Source organism: Melospiza georgiana, chromosome Z (genome assembly GCF_028018845.1).
Source record: "Melospiza georgiana isolate bMelGeo1 chromosome Z, bMelGeo1.pri, whole genome shotgun sequence".
Classification (NCBI taxonomy): Eukaryota; Metazoa; Chordata; class Aves; order Passeriformes; family Passerellidae; genus Melospiza; species Melospiza georgiana.
This window is the reverse complement of record NC_080465.1, coordinates 43,990,512-44,009,774: the sequence shown is the minus strand read 5'-3', so window position 1 is coordinate 44,009,774 and position 19,263 is coordinate 43,990,512. Positions and strand designations below refer to the sequence as shown.

The 19,263-nt window shown below is 37.5% G+C and overlaps 1 protein-coding gene across 1 annotated transcript in view; it reads left to right on the top strand.

The window, feature by feature from the left end:
* The window catches only part of HOMER1 (homer scaffold protein 1), an 87,113-nt gene that overhangs the window by 51,678 nt on the left and 16,172 nt on the right, over positions 1 to 19,263 (top strand). Inside the window, exon 6 of the mRNA XM_058043830.1 lies at positions 12,452 to 12,608. Within this exon, the coding sequence (XP_057899813.1) occupies positions 12,452 to 12,608 (157 nt within the window). The remainder of the gene's footprint in view (positions 1 to 12,451; positions 12,609 to 19,263) is intronic.

Genomic DNA, 19,263 nt, shown 5'->3' with positions numbered 1-19,263 from the left:
CTGGTGGAGCAAATTCTTCCACATCCATGTGACAATGAGGTCAAAAAATAACACCTGAAGGGCTTTTGTAGTGCCTGATGCTTTTCCTCTTAGAGAGGCACCTAAAACTGGGTGAAGTGCCATGTTGGGATACTTAACCTCACTTAGCTTTTAAACATCTAAACCTGCTGAAGACAGGTCTAATTCACTAAACCCTCTTTCCCAGATACAGCCTTTATTTGTACCTCCTGGCAGTGTTGCAATCCACAGTATTGCTTTCTGTATTCTATGGAGGCAACACAGCGTGATGTTCCCTGGGATTGCGGTCACCCTGCCATGGCTCCCTGATGGACTGTTTCAATTACTTTCCCTACCCTCCAGGTTAAGGATCCTGTCCAGATAGTGTAAGCCCCAAGAAGAATAGAGTAAAATCTCATTGATCAGGTAAACAGCCAAAGCTGCTTCCCTTTAAGCCATTTCAGGACGTCTCTAAATGTGCAAACAGCATTCAGTTTGCACCTGAACAAGTCGTTTGATTAAACATAATTGTGTCATGTTGATTTTCTGTCACATTGTAGCAGGCAGACCCCTGGAAATGGGAAATCAATAGTGTCAGCCTTGTTCTAGCAAACATGGGTAGAGGTTAGGGGCAGGCACACATAAACACAACTATTTTGTCTGTCAAAAATGTGTACTTAATGCGTTATCTTTTTGAGTTTAAGAGTATTTCACAGTAACACCAAACAGCCATCAAGTTTTGTCTGTAATGGATTAAGTTGGCACAAATCAGCAATGAACTAGAATATAAGAATTTTTTAATCAGCTCGTAAACCATTTGGCAAATGAAGCTAGAGCTGTGTGAACATGTTGAAATAAAATATCTGGAATGTCCAGAACTCTGGTTTCTCAAGTACACAATAATAAAGCATTATGAGTGGTCCACATCTGCTGATCAGCAACAATCAACAGTTGTTACCTTCGCTGATTTTACTCCATGGCACTGTGATGTAATGATGTTCTGTCTTTCTGATATGAAATGCAGAGAGTTTGGTTTCTAAATTAGAGTAGTGGAAACCATTCTTCTGGGAGACTGCAATCCCACAGGTAATTAAGAAGTCATTTTCTTCAAATAACATTGTTCACACAAAAAAAACCAAAACCAAACCAAAACCCTGAAAGTGAATTGACTGAATTCTACTCATTATTCAGCTCTAGTAATTTGCCAAAGGAAGAAAAATAAAAGGGATTTTTCTTTTCACTATAATGCAAACAGAAAAATAGGGTTTTGTTGTCTGAAGCCAAATGCATGTAGGTAATACACTCAGATTAATTTGGCCCCATTTTAAGAAAATAGCCAAAATAATTTCCTATGTGTGTGAAGTGTGTTCTAACTGATCACTGTGTATGACGGCAAGTTACCTGCACTTTATTTAGGAAATACTTTGGAATGTAAAACTAATGTAATTACATGACAACACCTATTGTGCAGTACCTTCCTTTTATACTCTCCAGAAGTTTTAATATTTTGGTTTGATTATTCTTTGGCACTTTAGGAATTATTTGTGCTGGGCTTTTGATCAGCATAGTGGGAGGCTGAAGAAAGCTGACTTTTAAACCTCTTCACATCATTGTGTTTGCCCTACCCTTTCTCTTGTCTAGAGGCCTTGTCAGGGAAAGTGAACTAGAGCTTGCAATACTAGAAAACAAACATGATGACATGTGGCACATAGGCACAGCCTCATGAAAGGATGAAAGTTCAGTCTCTGCTCTGCTGTCTGTGAGCTCACAACTAGAAAAACTCATGTGCAACTTCCTTCTTTCCCTGTTGGGTTGCAATGAGTTAAGTAAGATGAGATGAGGAGATAAGAGGGGACCCAAGCTTTATATTCTTCTTGGAAACTGTTACATCAATTAAGTGTTGAATTGGAAAGAATGGATCTATAAATTATTATATTTTACCTTCCAGCTGAATTCTTGAGCCTGATCCTCTTCATTATTCCAAAAAAAAGATGAAGGAAATCTAAAATTACTTAGTCTAGACTGAGTAAATAAGAACTATTAACTACCAGTTTGTTAAGAAAGGTGCCATGTTAGTTTTTTCTTTAAAAATGGGATATTTTACAATTAGGGAGAGAAACTTACATAGGGACTGCTTCCTACAGTTAAGCTGTAGTTAATGGGAAAAGTATCAGTATCAGAGGCTTCCCATGTATTAAATTTAATCTCTTGATTCATCAATTTAACTAGATTTCAGGAAATTTGGCTTTAGGATCAACATAGTGCAAGTAATAAAGTCTCTTCTTGGATTCAGATTTGGTTTAAACAAGGCAAATGTAATACTTCCATTCTCTCCAAGAGTGGAATGGAAAAAAATATGGCTTGCAGTATCTGCATGTGTTACAACTCACTTGTGATTTTTTTTGTTCAAACATATGCAGTCAATAAATATTTTACTGTCATCATATCATGCTACTTACTGCTTGTACTTCTGAGAGTTCCATAGATGCTTTAGGTTGGACTTTATATTTAGGCTATTGACTCTTAAGTAATTGCGTGGCTACCATAGGAGATAAATGAAACTTAATTAAATTTTCAATGTTTCCATGTAGCTTCAGTTCCCTTAATGGAATAAGCTTATTTTGTTGTCAGCATGCAAATGAGAGTCCATCTCTGGCACTACCTGTGTGATTAATGCATGTCTTTGTATTTACTGAGATAAGCAAACTGCCAATTGTGGTGCAAAAATGAATTGCACCAGTAGTTACTGCTTGATATCATAAGACAACCTAAGCTCCTAAGGTACCTGGGTGGAGGCCCAGTAGCCATAAATCAGAATCTTTATGCAAATGATATAGAACCATTTCTTTAGGTCATTCTAAAAAAATATGCCTTTCTATTGCTGATAGTGAAGTTGTGAGGCCCAGCAGCTGTATTGAGTCTTCTGCTGAGGTCAGCGTTTGCTATAAAAAATAAGATGGGATCCAGCAATAACGGGTCTTATATGCTGAGCCATCCTGTGGTATCAATAACAGAAGGTTCTGCTAAGAGCTAAACCAGACATTTATAAATCTTTCACATTGAACCACTTGTAACAGCTGCTCCATCTTCAGCAGAGGCACAACACGCTCCAGTTACAGCTGTGACAGCACCTATAAATGCAGGCAGAGGCTTGTGCTGAGGATCTCCACTACTTGTGTGAGGTTTCTGTCAGGCTTTCAGGGTTGGGAGAAGTCTCTTCAGCCAGCTCATTGCTCTGCATGTGGCTATGGTTGCCCAGAGAGTAGCTCTTACTGTCTTCACTCTGTTGTTGCAGAGCTGAAAACCTGAGCTGTGTCCTGTAAAATCGACCGGCAGCTTGCAAAACCTTCTGAGCCTCATCTAGACCACTAAATAAAATGTGCCTTGGCACTGAGGTCTCTGGGCTGAATTGTTTCCTCATTCTTCCTCTTCTGTACCTGTTCAGTGTCCTTGTGGCTGTAGGGCACAGTTACTGTGTTTTGTATGGCATTTTTTTCCACTCCAACATACCTGCAGTGATCAGAGGGCTTCACTGCCATCCACTTGAGTGGTATTCTCCTTGCACAAAAACACAAATCAACACTGCATGCCCAGGAGTGTTTCAGGTGGGAATGGAAGGGTTACAGATCCCATAAGGTCTTAGAAGATTGTGAAGATGGAAGGGTGCTAAACGTGACCATGGGCAAACTGTATTTAGAATCTCCTTTGCCAGGCGTCACTGGGTAGGGCAGTTTGTGAAGAGTGCAAACTCCCCAGTCCCCACAACCTCTGGAAGCTCAGGGCTTTTGGCCCTATTTTACTAAGTGGAGAAAGTGGTCACTGTGAAAAAAGTTGTTTCTTGTCCTCACTAGCACAGTGTTTTTGTAACAAAAAAACTCAGTGAAGGTGTAATTGAGAGCGCAGTTCAGTGAAACTGTTAAAATCTAAACAGCACTCAATAAAAGACAGCCCAAGTAAGAGGTGCGTAGGAAAGTCAAATACTCTATTCTGCTACATTGCTGATAGAGTGCAAATTGATTCATTGCACACACAAATTATTGGTATTAGCAGATTTTTGAGAGAAATTTGGGATTTTGCCTAGCCATGGGCCTAGCAGAATTAATCCATACTAATTCAGTGAATTTGAGTTAAACTGCTTTAAATTCTTGTGTGTACAGATAAGTTCCACAATGAAGATCATTTTTAGTGTCAGGGTTACCATGTTCTAGTATCTGACTTGCTGCTAACCACATCATCTAATTGATTTCTTAAAGTGATTAAGTGCCATAAATGCCAGAGTCAATTTTACTTTCTTTGCAGTCAAATACCTACTCATTTCAGAAAATAGGATGTAAGTTCCTAAAAAACTTTGTTGATTTTAAAAATGTTCAGCACTATAGCAACAGCAAGGAATTATGCCTACTGTTCAGTATACTTGCTGGGTATCAGTTACACACTGCAGATCTAAAGTAAATTACTTCCAACAACACCAATATGCTATTTCAATAAGGGGACAAGGACAATTTCTTCTTTCACTTTTTCAGAATATGTGATAATTGTTAGGTGAATAAGGTTTTAATGATTACTGCAAAAAACCTAGAAATTAGGTTTTTAGAAATTAGAAATTAATTAGCCATGTTTGTGCTTTCAAATGGCTTAAAGTTATAAGAAAGAGTTACTGTGCTTTCTTTTTACTCTGTGGCCTTCATAAAGAGATAACAAATTCTGTTTACTTTATAAAATTTAATTACTGATAAAAATAAGGTCTTTCTAAAAGTATAAAATCAGAAGTTCAGCCTCTTCAGAGAGATCAGGGACTTGGTTCAGGTTAAATAAAGGGTTTTCACTTTGTGGTGCAGTGTACAAAATCATGCTTGGTTCTGTGCTTAACAGCATAATTTAAATAAGAATCAGAGTTTAAATGTTACCTGTATAAACACATCCAGGGTACAATAACACGCAGTACAGGAAACTTTGTTCCTTCCTTTAACATGGATCAGGACTGGGACCCAAGTCCTGCATGACTAGAGATTGTTGCTGAAGCATTAACTTTGTCTTAATATCCTGTGAAGTGTCTTTCAAGAGCTCCTCTTTTCTATTAACTCTTAGTGTTTTCATGGGCAGTGAACACATACTTTGCCATTTTTAACTCTGGCTTTGTTGCCTTCTGCAGGCATACAATGCTGAGTTACTGGATGTGGTATTTATGTTAAAAATTTGAGTTTCATGTCCAGTCTATTCCTCCATGATAAAGCAGTCTGTGTTGTGGTGGTTTCTATAGCCCTGTGATTAATAAAGGCTGCATAACAAAATACAGAGCATGACTTCAAGTGGTGAAGCTAAATAGGATAGGCACCCATTTCCATTGCATAGTGGTCTGCCTTATAATGGAAAGAGTCTATCATTACTCAACTTCTTTTGTCATTTTCACCCAATTAGTCCACAAAACTATTGATCCTTCCTCAATGAGCTGATAAGGCATAGTACAGGAGCTGCCTAAGAGCAGTACTGCCTGTGACAGAACTGGAAAGGCAAGTCTTGTGTCCATGAGCTGCGTGGGTACTCTGGGTGATTGAGAGTCCAGTCAAGAGGCTGGCCAAGCTGATAGGCTAAACAGAGGTGAAAGCTATGTGAAACACCTTGAGGAAGAAATCTATTCTATCTCCATATATTGTAGCTGCCCAGATTTGCAGAAAAAACTTCTGTGTTTGCCTTCTACATTGATATAGAAATTGAGACTTCAAGCATATTGAGGTTCCAGGTTGAACAAAGGTGTGTGCAAAACAAAGTAACATGTCCTGGAGTGGGATGAACCTTCAATATTTGTACAGAATGAGAGACTTCCAGACACATAATTCTCTCATCTGCTGATTTCTTATTTCATCCACTCAGCTGCCTTTTTTGCTTTCCTGCAGGGTGGCTTTGATATTAGGCACCTCACTTAAAGTACAATGTGCTTCAAGGGCCTCCTTCATCTCTTTTGCTATGAGCTGATTCACAACCATGTTTCTGTGGTTTTGTGCTGATGTAACTCCACTGAGATCATGTAGATATTCCTTATCCCAAAAGGAAGAACAGATCTTTCATGCTCTGTTAATATTCTTCCTTCTCTCCCCAGGGGACCTATCCTCCTTTGCTAAAAATTATTTTGAATACTCTAATTAAGGATAAGGATCTCTTTGAATATTAATTAGTTTTCATTGGCCGCACTCAAAATATTTAACTCAAAGCGATTTCCTGGTAATTATCTCTGGATTATAACTTTGAGAAGATTTATTTTTTTTTTAATCAATTCCAGTTTATCAAGTAAGACTTCCTTTTGCATGTGTAGGGTTAATCACAGCTGAATGTAAGACAGTGAGCAGTGGCTGTGAAGAGGCAATTGTTCTGTGTCTTATGTTTTCCTCTTACAAAATCTCTTGTTCTTAGTGTAGATTCCCCTCTTTTGCTGTTTTTAAAATTATTTAACTGGGCGACTCAGTCCCACATGTACATAAATTCAGAGTTAGATGCCTCAAGCAGACAGCTCTGTAGGAAGACAAAAATGGCAGACCAACTCACACCCTTTCTTTCTTGCCTCTTCCTGGAGTGGAGAGATAGAACCTGGTATACTCTATGGCTCTTTCTTCAGCTTCTGGCTCATTGTAGATCTCCTCCTCCTCCTCCATAATTTAATAGAAGATAAAATTTCCTTCTCTTCCCTATTGCTTTGAATATTCAAGGGAGAGGGAGAGATTTCCATATCATTATTGAAGGCTTATGGTGCTTTGGAATAGCAAGGGCACAAACTCCCAGAACCCATCAGGTTTAAATCCTTTCCATCACAAAGTTGTTTTAGACATTTAATAGATGGCCACAGTAAATGCTTATTGAAATCTCCAAAAAGGGGTGTAATTCCCAAATTGCTTGTTTAAAAATTCTTCTACATCAGGATGTAAGCTGAGGCGCTTGAGTCTCATTTTCAGCATGAATGAGAGGAGGTTTCTTATGAGCTTTTAGGAATGCCTTGAGATGCTGCAACCCCTTACTGTACCAGCAGAGTCAACAATTCCATCAAATCAAGCAGTCACCCCATTTCAGTGTCGGCAATAGCAAGCATAGCTTGTTGAAGAGATCTTGCCCTTACAGCCTTCTGCATTAGCTGGAGCTTATTTGACATGGGGGCTTTCATAAGGACCTTTTGCAGGATTCCTTTCCAAATGTACCAGGGAATTTTACAGAAGTGCACACACTTGCCTTACACTTCCAAGGAGAAGAAGTGATGCCTTGTGTTCACTGGATCTCTCAGATGCTACTGCAACAGAACCAAATGGTTGACAATGCCCGTGCCCTGTTGAGCATGAAGAGCTGCTCTGTAAGGCTTTACCAGCCCGGCTGTCAGAAGGGGTGACTCCCTGCTGCCAGCACAGTTAATGCCTTGTTACCAGCTGGTTGACATACCACTCCCTCTGCTTGATAATGCTCACTCCACCAGACTCTTGGGCTGCTTCCAATGCATGCCAACTATTTATGATCTAGGCAGCTGCTACCAGGACTGTGCTCTGTTTGTAAAGTCTCATGGATTTCGTTATTATACCAGAATCCACATTTTCTGTTGAAAGTACTCCATTCTTACTTGGCTAAATTCCTCTTTACATCTGCTGTCCCAAGACAGGATTGCTCACCCCACACCTGCAGAGCAGATTGCAGTGACACCTGAAGAAAATAATTTACCTGCTCTCGAATAACAGTAGTTTCTTGAAACCATGACTATGCTATAGAATAAATTTTAAACTAATCAATTTTATGCAATGAATGCAATATTAAGACCCCTAAATATTAATAAAGTAGATTTTTTTTTCACATTTTATTGATAAAAAACTGAAATAAACCTTAAACCATGTTTTACAGTATTGGTTCTCCATTCAACTAAGTGAACAGCAAATAAGCAATAATGATTCAAAAAGCAGAAACATAATTTGAAGTGCTTTTGTTTCTTTGTTTCATGAAAGTGTTTCTCAAAATAACTTCATTCTGAATGGAGCTCATCAATGTGTGCTTATCCCCCCTTCCCTTCGCCAGCCTTCTCCAACTGGCTAAATGTGGTGACTGAAGCTTTTTGGATTAATTTTCCTTAAGTGACCTACTTTGCAGAGAAAGATAATCATGCATTTATAGCCTCTGGCACACTATTCAGGTCACAGATGGACAGATACCAAAGCAATTCCTCAGTGACTTACTGGGCTTGTAACTAATCCCTAGCGAGAAAGGAGATTGGCCTGATGTTAATTGGCCAGAATGCCTAAATGTATGGCAGGAAGATCATTGACTCCTACTTCAATTTTCAGAGGGTATCACACAGTTAGGTGGAGTGGTACCAGCCAGCCATTTTTCTAGGAGTGTTTTGTGAAAGTGATTGACTTACATGATGTCACAGATGTTAAAACTCATTTTGAATCATTTGCCTTGACAGTGGGGCACCATGTGGTGTTCTGACTGTGGACATGTCCAATATTACACATATACCAGATACTGTGGCCAAAACGAAGGACAGGAGATTCAGGAGAGTTTTGGCCTTTTGCTCACTTAAGGGCACTTGAAATCCCATGAAGAGTTGTCATTGTGAGACCCAATCCTCTGCTATGAAAGCTTCTTTTATTTTTTTTTTTTAATTAGCATGGTAGTTGAGCACATGAAACTCATGGTTTGCTATTATTCTTTAGAGGATCCCTTTCTCTCTCTTGTATTTGGCACCAATGGAATGCATGCAAAACAGCTTGTCCTTTCGTTTTCAGATGTTCTGAAGTTTCCCAAGGGAAATGACCAGGCTTTATTCTCTGTTAGGGTATTTTTAAAACTTTTGTGTAGTTTTTCATGCTGAAAAACAGGCAACAAGCCAGAGTGTTAAGAATATTTCTTTTTTTGAAGGACTGTCTTGAAACTTTGGGCTTGTCAGGCAGTCGGTGATGTTAATTCTGACAGGTTTCAAGAAATAACTGTTAAAATTGTGACACTGCCAGCAAAGGGATGGATGGCTTTCAGAAGAAAACAAGCATGTATGCAGGTTGAATTCTTGCCCCACAAGACTGCAAGTGGGTATGACTGTGTGTCCCTCAGTGTCTATATGCAGCTTTCCCCAACAGTGCAGAGCTGGAAAGTGCTCGGGTAGATATTACTGTTTGGATCAGTGTGATCACTGAGTAAGTGTACATATTTTAAGTGCTTTGTAGAATACATAGTCTCAAAGCACATGAGGGATGATTCAGATTAGGTTTAGGTGTTTACAACTGTTAAGACAACTTGTGTGTATTTTCTATGACAGAATCTAATGCAGTGAGGGCACAATAAATTCTTTTTAGCAGCAAGCCTTTCAGACAGGAATTAAGTAAAAGGTAGAGAGAAAGAGTATGTGCAGCTCTCCTGTACCTATCCCAAAGGACTGTAGTGCACCTGTTCCACCATCAAAATTCCAGCTACATGCTTGAGCAGTTTCTGGGACCTTTCCCTTTGTCCATCATCTTCTTGATCTCTGTATTCACTTTCACAGGGGCTAGTCTCAGCATCTCCTCCTCCAAGGGACAATTTCATTCTGTCTGAATCATATGTTTCCCAGTGTTTTCTCAGGAAGGGTTGGTAAATTTGAACCAGTAATAGCTCTACAGATACAAGCTTCTGTGCAGATATTCTCAGCCTAACCTAAGAACAGCGTGCTCTAAGTGTGCTTTTATCTGGTTCTAAAGTAATTAATATAAATCCAGTTTTAACTAAGCTAATCCACAGAGCATAATTTCATTATCTTCTTTGTTGTTTTTATTTTCCTTTTTCTTTCTTTTTTTTTTAATCTCAAGAAGTGTTTGAGGAAAGAAAGTCAAAACTGCCAGGACTGGTTACAGGCTATTTTGATCAAATTATTATTTTGTGAAACAAAAAAATCCACACCCTTTGGACTGTGTTTCCCAGTATGATATCCTTTAAGAAGAAAGGATAAATCTGAAGAGTTAGGAAGTCTTTGTATATTACCAAATACAGAACTAGACTAATTTAACTAATTTTGTGACACTGTAGCACAATCTGTAGAAGATACAGTAACAATTATTCCTAGCAAAAAACCCCAGTATATGCTACATGCAAGTCAAACCTGTATTACAACAGAACGTTCCTGCCAACTCTGTGGGTCTCTTAGGGAAAAAGAGTACAGTTGAGAGATAATGCTGATGCATTCCTATTGAGAATAGCCAATTGAAGAATAACCAGATCCAAAGAAACCTTACAGCTTTTGAACTAGGGTAACCATAGCAGTAATAGAAAATACATGCTTCATATTTCATACTGACATTTCATTATGCAAGGAATAACTTAAAAGCTCCTGGCTATTTTCTTGGGAGACACTGTTGTAGGGGCACCAGGCAAGGTGAAAGTGATACACACCACAAATCACCTTCACATTATTGCTCATCACTACCTGAGAGTCTGACTTCTGGGTTCTTCATGGATTAGTGGGTATCATTGTAGATATATGCATTAATAGATAAAAAAAAAAATCTTTTCTGTTCTTTGGATAATGAATCAGACAGTTCTTAGCCTTTGCCTGAGATACAGCTGTGTTACATCAGTTTGTGTGCATATATCTTCTGAGGGCAAAGATGAGTAGTAAGGCACATTTCGTAAGAGAGTATCGGTCTCATGTGTAAACAATTTCCTAGAAGCTAGTAGTAGCCAATAGTCCTGCAGGACGGCTAAATGGAGCTCACTTGTGTGAAACTACAGGATTGGCTGTTCTCAGATCAGAACATCAGGAGAGGAGTATGAATATACTAATAACCTAGACATTTTGAGCATTCTTTTAATACAGTTTGCTTATCTTCTGGGCTAATGTAAGTGAAACTTTAATCTGATTAGAGGAACAGAAGAGTGAACACGGTTACAGAAATTCATGCTTATGTTGTTGAATATGTGCGTCTGTGTCCCCTGAGGAAGTGGGATCATAACTACTTTAGTTTAGTCCTTTAAGATCTAAAATTTCCAGTGGTGAACTTGTAATTAGTTGTATCATTATATGCTAGAGCATATTCCTCTTCTGGAGAAACTTGTATTCCTGTTCAAGGGGACAAAGTACTATTTGGAAGGAAATGCTATACCATGGAGGAATCAGATCTAATATATTAGTGAAACATGTGGTCTGAATAGTTAATGAATGTTCCCCACCGTTTGATTAATTTTGAACACTTAAGGAGCATTTATAGGAGTCAATGTTTTTGAAATATGCTTTGATGGGAGGGAATTTGCATATGCAGGAAGTGGAAGAAAGAAACCAAGTGGACAAAATTATGGCAAAATATTTCATTATACATGTGTACAAAGGTCAAATAAATCTGTAAACTTGCATTCAAAATATTAATTAATTTCATAATATTAAGAGATATATTTAAAATATGTAATTATATAATAATTCTTTGTAGGATATAATTTTGGTCAGAGTTATAGATTTTTAGTTTTCACCGATGCCTCTGATAGTGAGCTAATGAAACAAAATTAATGATTTTCTGCATGTACTGTCCATGTAGGTGTGCAACTCACATGTTGTTAGCATTATACAAGTGCATGTTAATGAGCTATTTGCATATAATGCATATAATGCATTCACCTGATATGTCTGAGATACTTTTCCCTTGCATACTGAGTGTAAAGATATGGTCTGCAGATGATGGCAAACTAACTACTGTGAAAATTAAAACCCTGCATTTGACAAGAGAGCAACTAAATTGTAAGCAGGAATTTTCCTCTATAGACTGCTTCAGTAAACCTCAACATCAGCTTCCACTTTGAAGTAAAGCAGTGGTATATCCATCCTACTTGATCTCTACTCTCTTTGCTCATATTAGTGAGGAAAAAAATATTAACAGTATTATGAAATTCAAGATCTTTGAATTTTCAAGAACAAATTAAATATGGTGTTTAATAAAGTATATTTCAGAAATGGAAGGCTTTCATTAGGACAACAAAGCTGCACTTCCAAAGCACGTGATTAACTCTCTTTAATCAAGTTGATAACAAATATTTTCCTACAACACATTTAATAAAGTAGTGGATTAAAAAAGCACTTCCATTCAATGTGCATATATTAAAAGAGTGACTAATCATATGAATATTCTCGAATTTCATGCTGTTGCTTTTGTGAAACTTATGTGGGTTTCATGATCTTTAACATTTTATTTATAAATGCACCCTGTTGAATGGGAAAAGTAGATTTTTTTCCAATAATGGCGTTACCTATACTTTCTTAATTTATAGTTTTGATGATTTGAGCAGTTGGATTCTCATTTAGTTGTTTTATTTGGTATATAATTATATACCAAACAGATATTGTTATTGTTCGTTATATAATTTTTTGTGTAATTCACTTTTTTCTGGATATTAAAAGTAAATTTATAAGACATTTAAGAAGCATAAAGGAAGAGATTTGAGAGTTCTGACCATTCTCATTCTGTCTGTGCAGTTCGACAATCAGCAAGCATTGGGAGGCAGAACTGGCCACGCTCAAGGGTAATAATGCTAAGCTCACAGCAGCCCTGCTGGAGTCCACTGCCAACGTGAAACAATGGAAACAGCAACTTGCTGCATATCAGGAGGAAGCAGAGCGTCTTCATAAGCGGGTAAGTCAAAGCAAATGGCCAGGATCCTTGAGGTGGAAATGGTGACTGTATTCACTCATTTTCAAGTAAAACAAGTTTACTGTTGCAGCTTCAGGTTTAATCTTCGAGACAGAAATTAGTGATTTTCTTAAAAGCATTTCCTCCAGTTTTCTTAAAAGCATTTCCTCCAATTGGAATTATTTGCTTTGTAGGAGTTCTTTTTCCGCAAAGGTTATTGTTGCAAGTAGTTATCAAACCTTATGACTTATTTGGCAGCTTTAACTCTTTATTTGATGCCATCACATCTGTTTCATTACATTCTCAATAGCACTGAAGTCTAGTCCTTTCTGCATTTAAGCCCTCAGAAGCTTGACATTGAATTTTTAAGTTCAAGAAACCTTATTGTAATGCCCTCATAAAACAAAGATGAAGAGCTTGCCCTCCATCTTGCACAGGAAGGACTCTGAACAACACAAACACAAGGTCACTATATGCAAGTAGAGATCTGCACCTGTTTTCACACAGAAGGGTCTGGGTCCTGTTGCCTTCATTACAAATTTTGCAGAGATCATTTGGCAAACCAGAAGTTAGTTCACTAACTAATGGGGGAAGGAAGGAAGGACAATGTTTGAGGAAGAAATATAACATGCAAGGTTGAAGTCTAAGTTATGAAAACAAGTATTCAATATCTAATTTTGCTTCTCTTTTCACATATGACTCTCTATATTGTATAGTCTATCAACCTTTATCCATATCAATTTGTCATAGCTAAAGGGCATATTCCTCTCCAAAGTGAAGGCATGAGTAACATGTGTGAAGAAGAGATGTCTTAGATGAAGCTTTATCACTTTCATTAATAAAGGTTAGCTTAGAAAAAATCATGGAGGTGTACTTTACACTGGAGTGGTACTATTTACAAGGGCATGTATAGTACAAGGGGAAGTGGCTTCAAACTGAAAGGTGGTAGATTTAGATTAGACATTAGGAAGGTATTCTTTACTGTGAGCATGGTAAGGCACAGGAACAGATTCCTCTGAGAAGTTGTGAATGCCCGTCTCTGCAAGTGTCCAAGGCCAGGTTGGATGGGGCTTTGAACAACCTGGTCTAGTCGAAGGTGTCTCTGCCCATGGCAGGGGAGGTTGAAACGATATAATCTTTAAGATCCATCACAATCCAGGCCACTCTATGATTCTGTGACACTTATTTAAGAAAAAAATGCAAAAAACCCAAACTAAACCATTGTAATCTTATGCATGAAAGTAAGTGTCATAATATGTTGAAAAAGAAGGGTGAATATTGCAGACCTCTCCATTTTGAATGCTCTAGTCACCTATAGAAAATAAGATATGGCAATTACAGCCAAGTCCTGCAAAATCCATCTTTCAGACCTATGCTGGACTTGTCTAACTGGAGGCTGTTCATGTAGTCCCAAGAGTAATCCTGTATTCATCCAGTGGGCTACTCCTAACCTGTGTGAAAGACAAACAGGAAGACCCTGCAGTTTAAGAAGCTCAGGGAAATGGCAGGTTGTTGGGGATGTCCTACACTTAGACTGACTTGCAGACAACACTCCTGAAGTCCCAGGCAAAGGATTTGATAGGAAAAACAACAACTTCCAACAGACTGTAACTCTGTGTGCCATAGCTGACTGGACAAAACACATGAAATGTAATTAAGACTGGTGATTTTTGCAAAGTGCTTTCAGTTCAAGAAATTGGTGGTTGCTGACAAAACTTTGCTTCAGAAATGTTCCAGTCAAGCAGAAGCTTGTAATGTGTGTTTGTACAGAGGGAGACTGCCACTTTGTCTGTCATATCATTTAAGCTTCTCATTTGGAAAAATGGGAGTTGTAGCCTGTGCTCCAGGTTTGTGAATAGATGATAACAGTTACAGTTGATAAAATTATTTAAATTACAGCCTTGTATTAAAGTTACTACAGTGCAAATGTTCAGGTGAATTTGAACACTAGATAGGCTTTATAGTGAATAACTCATTGCTAAATGTGGACATAATAAGGTAGCATTCTTCCTAAAAAAAATGTATTGTCTCAGCTTTGTGTTGCAAAGCTGAGACAATAAAATCCTTACCTAAGAAAGAAAAGTAATGCACAACAACAGCAGCTGTGTTTGTCTTGGGAGACTCAACCAGACAAGACAGGCAAAGATCCCTTTATTTTTTTTATGTTACTCCCACTCTCAATCAAGTCTTATTTAAAATCTCTTATTGAAAAATTAAATTAATGAAAATAAAATTAATGAATATAGGAGGCTTTGGCATTTAATTTTGCTTTTATTTGATATTACATTTAACGTTATTAATCAAGTCTTTGAGGTTATATTCATTAATAGCTGATGATTTTTCTTAACTTTTTCTGAGCAAATTTCCTGCAGTTATTTGTGTTTCTGAGGAAACACAAAATCCATAACAGGGTATTATCTACGCTATGCTCTTTTCATTGCTTGCATGCCTTTATTAGGTCATTCTGTAACCTGTGACCTCAGGACTTGTTGATATTTCACAAAGAATATGGAAACACTCTGTTCCTAACTCTCTCTGGGAATGCCGGTTTATTACAATAGGGTAGTTCATTGGGAGTAGTGCCCTCTGTTGGAATTGCTTTTAGAAATATATAGACTTGACTAACCCAAAGAATTAAATTCTCTAAGCAAAAAATGTATGTTGTGTTAAAAAAAAATTCGATCTCCATCTGTTACCATACAGTGCAGTGCAATACAAAAACTCTTCTAAACTACATGCTGGAGACTGATCTTTCAAACTGAATTAGTGCCTCTCTTCAAAAGAAAAACTGCAAGTCAGATGCTTCTTTCTTATACAAATAAAAAATATGCTGTTGAAATGGCAGATCTGGAGACTTTTGGTTACAGCTAATGTGGGAGCAAGCACTGTTCAGTCCCTGTCTTGTGCTATCTTTCTGTGCAGTTTATCTGTTCTGTATAAGCATGTAGCTGCAGTTGATCCAAAAAATATTCCCCAAACTGGAATCAGTCTCACCTGAGATGATGTATAAATTATATATCAAGTTTATATTACATCCTGCTGTAGAAGACAAGGGTAACCCATGTTCTTTTAATAAATACCTTGGGGCAGATTAGAGTGAAACGACACTGAATAGTCAGTGTCTGTAAACATATGTGTGTAAATATATGCACACAGTTTCTTTTAAAACAATTTAGTTGAAAAGACAAACAGCCAATTGTAGCCAGTTTAGTTCTTATTATCTGCAGAAAAATAGCAATGTAAAAGTATAAAAATAGCACTTAAAAATGTGTAAGGAAAAGAAAGAGAAAAAAAGGGCAAATAAGGAAAGATTTATAGTCAACCCCCCTTGCTGGCTCCAGAAATGAGACTTCGTATAATTTTGATGTATGTTGTCTGAATTGAAGATGTTGGTCCATCGGGGATGGGCAAAGTCCACAAAACTCAAAAGATTTCATGAGTTTTATATGCTCAGGTTCACTGTTGTTACAGCTGGCCTATTGTGCCAGTGCAGTTTAGCTCACTGGCCATCAGCAGAGATGAGCTTCCTTCAGGCTCATGTGAGTGTCCCTGACACTGCCCAGGCAGCCCTCTGCACTTGGGTGGATACTTTGCACATCAGCAGATTGCCCCCTGAATGTTTGAGACTTTAGCATTCCGGTCTCTCTTCCTGTATTACTTGTGGATGCATTCTTCTCCCCAGCCATCCCCCTAGAATGGTTGGACAATAGCACCCCCTTCATCTTAAGTTCCAGTCACAATCCAAATTCCAGTTAGTAGGTGTATTTGGGGAGGGGTGGGCTTTGGTGGTCATAGATGGACAGCTGCTTCTTTGCAGTTTGCTGTAGTCGGCAAAAGGCCTCCAGTGATTTTGCCAGTGCTGACCCATTAACAATTTCAATCTCCCACAAGTGAAAGATAGTCCTCCTTTTTTCTAGTAATTCTTGTAGAGACAAAAGCATGGAGAGTAAGAGTTCCACTCTTAAGGAAACTGTCTAAGGTTGCTTCTCTTTCTGTGATTTTGGTTGCACTTTTGAAATAATTCCACTTTTCTTTTTTGGCCATCTCTGAGTTTTACTCATTTATCAGTTCAGTTTTTTGTGTTAACCTACATTTGTTTGCTTTCCCTGAGGCCTTTCTCTTCCTTCTTCCATTTGTTCTCTGCCTTAATAATGCCTAGAGCTGAGATAAAGCATAATACAGATTCAGTGTGGCTGAGTGAAACATTCTCAATAAATTAAAGTGTTGTGCTTTCTCCTGATACATTCTAGGCTTAATTGAGAAACACTGTATTTGATATTTTATCAGACAGTTTATTTTTCAGACGTTTGCTAAATGGGTGTATGGATTTTTACCTCTCAAATACAAAGAGATAATTCTAGGAAAATGTGATGCCCAGTCACAAGCTTAACTTGGAGCTCTCAGCCTTCTCTAATCTGCTCAGAAACAACAAAAAATTTCCCTTAAATGGGGCTGGTGAGCACTCCTACACACCTTGCATAGCTTTTTGACATCAAAAGGGATTCATGAGTTTAGAATAGCTCAGTAACAGAAAGAAAAACCCTGAAGTAAGCTGCTTCAGACAAATAGAATAGCATGGGCCTTAACATTAATCCTGCTACCACAAAGAGGAAAGGATTGAATGATGATATAAATTATGGAAAGTAACCCACAGTTCTGTCTTTGTCATGTTAAAAAAGAAAATGATTAATTTTTTTCATGCACGCTATCTGCTAAGTAAATCATCCTATGACACTGGGCAGTAGCACAAAGTAATAACACCAGTGCATAATAATAAGAGCTGCAGTCCTTGAAGATCATTCATCTTCAGGAAAAGAAGCCTAAGATAAAAAGAGATGAAGGGAAGTGATCAAGCTCCTGGGTAGTCATGAAAGAGAGGTAAACTATTGAATTCTAGCTTGTTATTTTTCAAAAATTTCCCATAAGATAAAAATTAGGCTATTGTGTTCTTTCATTCAATGAATGAAATAAATGTGAGATATATTATGTAGTTATTAAAATCACCTGACAAATAATGGACTGTGATTTTCGTACTGTTAAAACAATTTTTAAAATGGATATTAAAAAATTGCCTGAGCATACCAAAATAAAAACATGGTCATTTTACTGGACTGTTTCCATGTCACTTAAAGAGAACAACAGTGTGTAAAAGGATTGTGAAAGTTCAAAAGAAATATGGAGTGCTGTATAAGCCATCTGTTCAGAAAATCTTTGCAGAACCTTTAGAAGTCACCTCCACATTTCCATCAGCTACATTGATACTTGAATAGTCAAAACTAACTTTTGAACGTGCAATTGCAATGTGATGAATTTTTCTGCTGGGTTGGAGCCCATGCCATGGACTTCATATTTGCTGACAAGTCTTGTTAGCAGCCCTGTGACGACTGTAGAAAACTGTTTGGTTTTATATGCCCAAGGAAGAACTTTATCTAAGAGTGGAAATATGAAGGAACTTGACAGAAAATATACTAACAAGAAATTTATGAATGGAGTTCTGATCCAAAAAATTTCTGGTAATTCACCTTTTTCATTTGATGTCTATCTCTTGTCATTCTCCCTTTAAGACTGTGTCCCTCGTACTGAACAATTCAAATTTAGCTTTGAATAAATTTTGATTGATTGATTAAGAAAAAAAGTTAACCAAGTATAATCTTCTCCTTAAGATACTGTAATTATCATGTGGTTAGATAGCAGCTTTGTACTTCTTGTTTACAATGAAAATAGTTGACCACTTTTTTGCATGGCATTAGGGATAGCAATGGAAAAAAATACAAGCATTTTATTTCAGACAATATGTTGGGAATTTTTTCTCAGATCTACATTTTAGTCCCTCGAATATCCATTTCAGCCATCATAAGTGCTTTATTATTTTTGAAATGGTATGTGTTGTCAGCCTTAGGCTATCAGAGCATTTCTTAGAAGAAGAATTGTGAAACCCAGCACATATTTTAATCTCTCTTTGTGTCCATGATTCCTAATACAGACAATCCACCTAGCATTTATGAAGATTCAACCCTTGGTTGATAATTACACTTTACAAGAACGATGATCTCTTTTCAGACAGAGCAGCTGTATAAGGTTACATTCCTTGAATCAAAATGTGAATTTGCCTTTTTTTTTTTTTTTTTGAGAAGTTTTGCATTTAGGACCCAAGACTGTTTTGCTAGGGTTTTTTTTTTTCTTTTCCTGGGAATTCACTTTCTCTGAATGTGTCATATAGAAGATAATAATTTGGAAAAAAACCCCAACAAACCAACAACTAAGCTACTCTGACTCTGGCTAATACAATAATTTTTCACAGAAGTGCTCTCTCATCACCATCTTCTTATTTCTAGAAAATCCTAAGAAAAGTGTTATCTACAAGTTATATAAAACACATGCTTTGTGGAGGCATGCAACAAGATGTTTACACAGTTAAAGTTTGCAGAATTAAATACATTCTATAATTCCAAAGCTCTGCAGGAGAACAAGAAAATTACTGGATTTAGATCCTCAGGATGATATCTGTACGGTGTTTGCATTGCATGTGTTTCATGAACTGGCCAGGTGACTGGAAAAAGTATCTGCTAATTAGATTGTAGGGAAAGGAAGGTGCTTTGAATTTAGTATTACCTTATCAAGTGCAAATAATAATGAATGGCTGAAGGTCAAATCATCA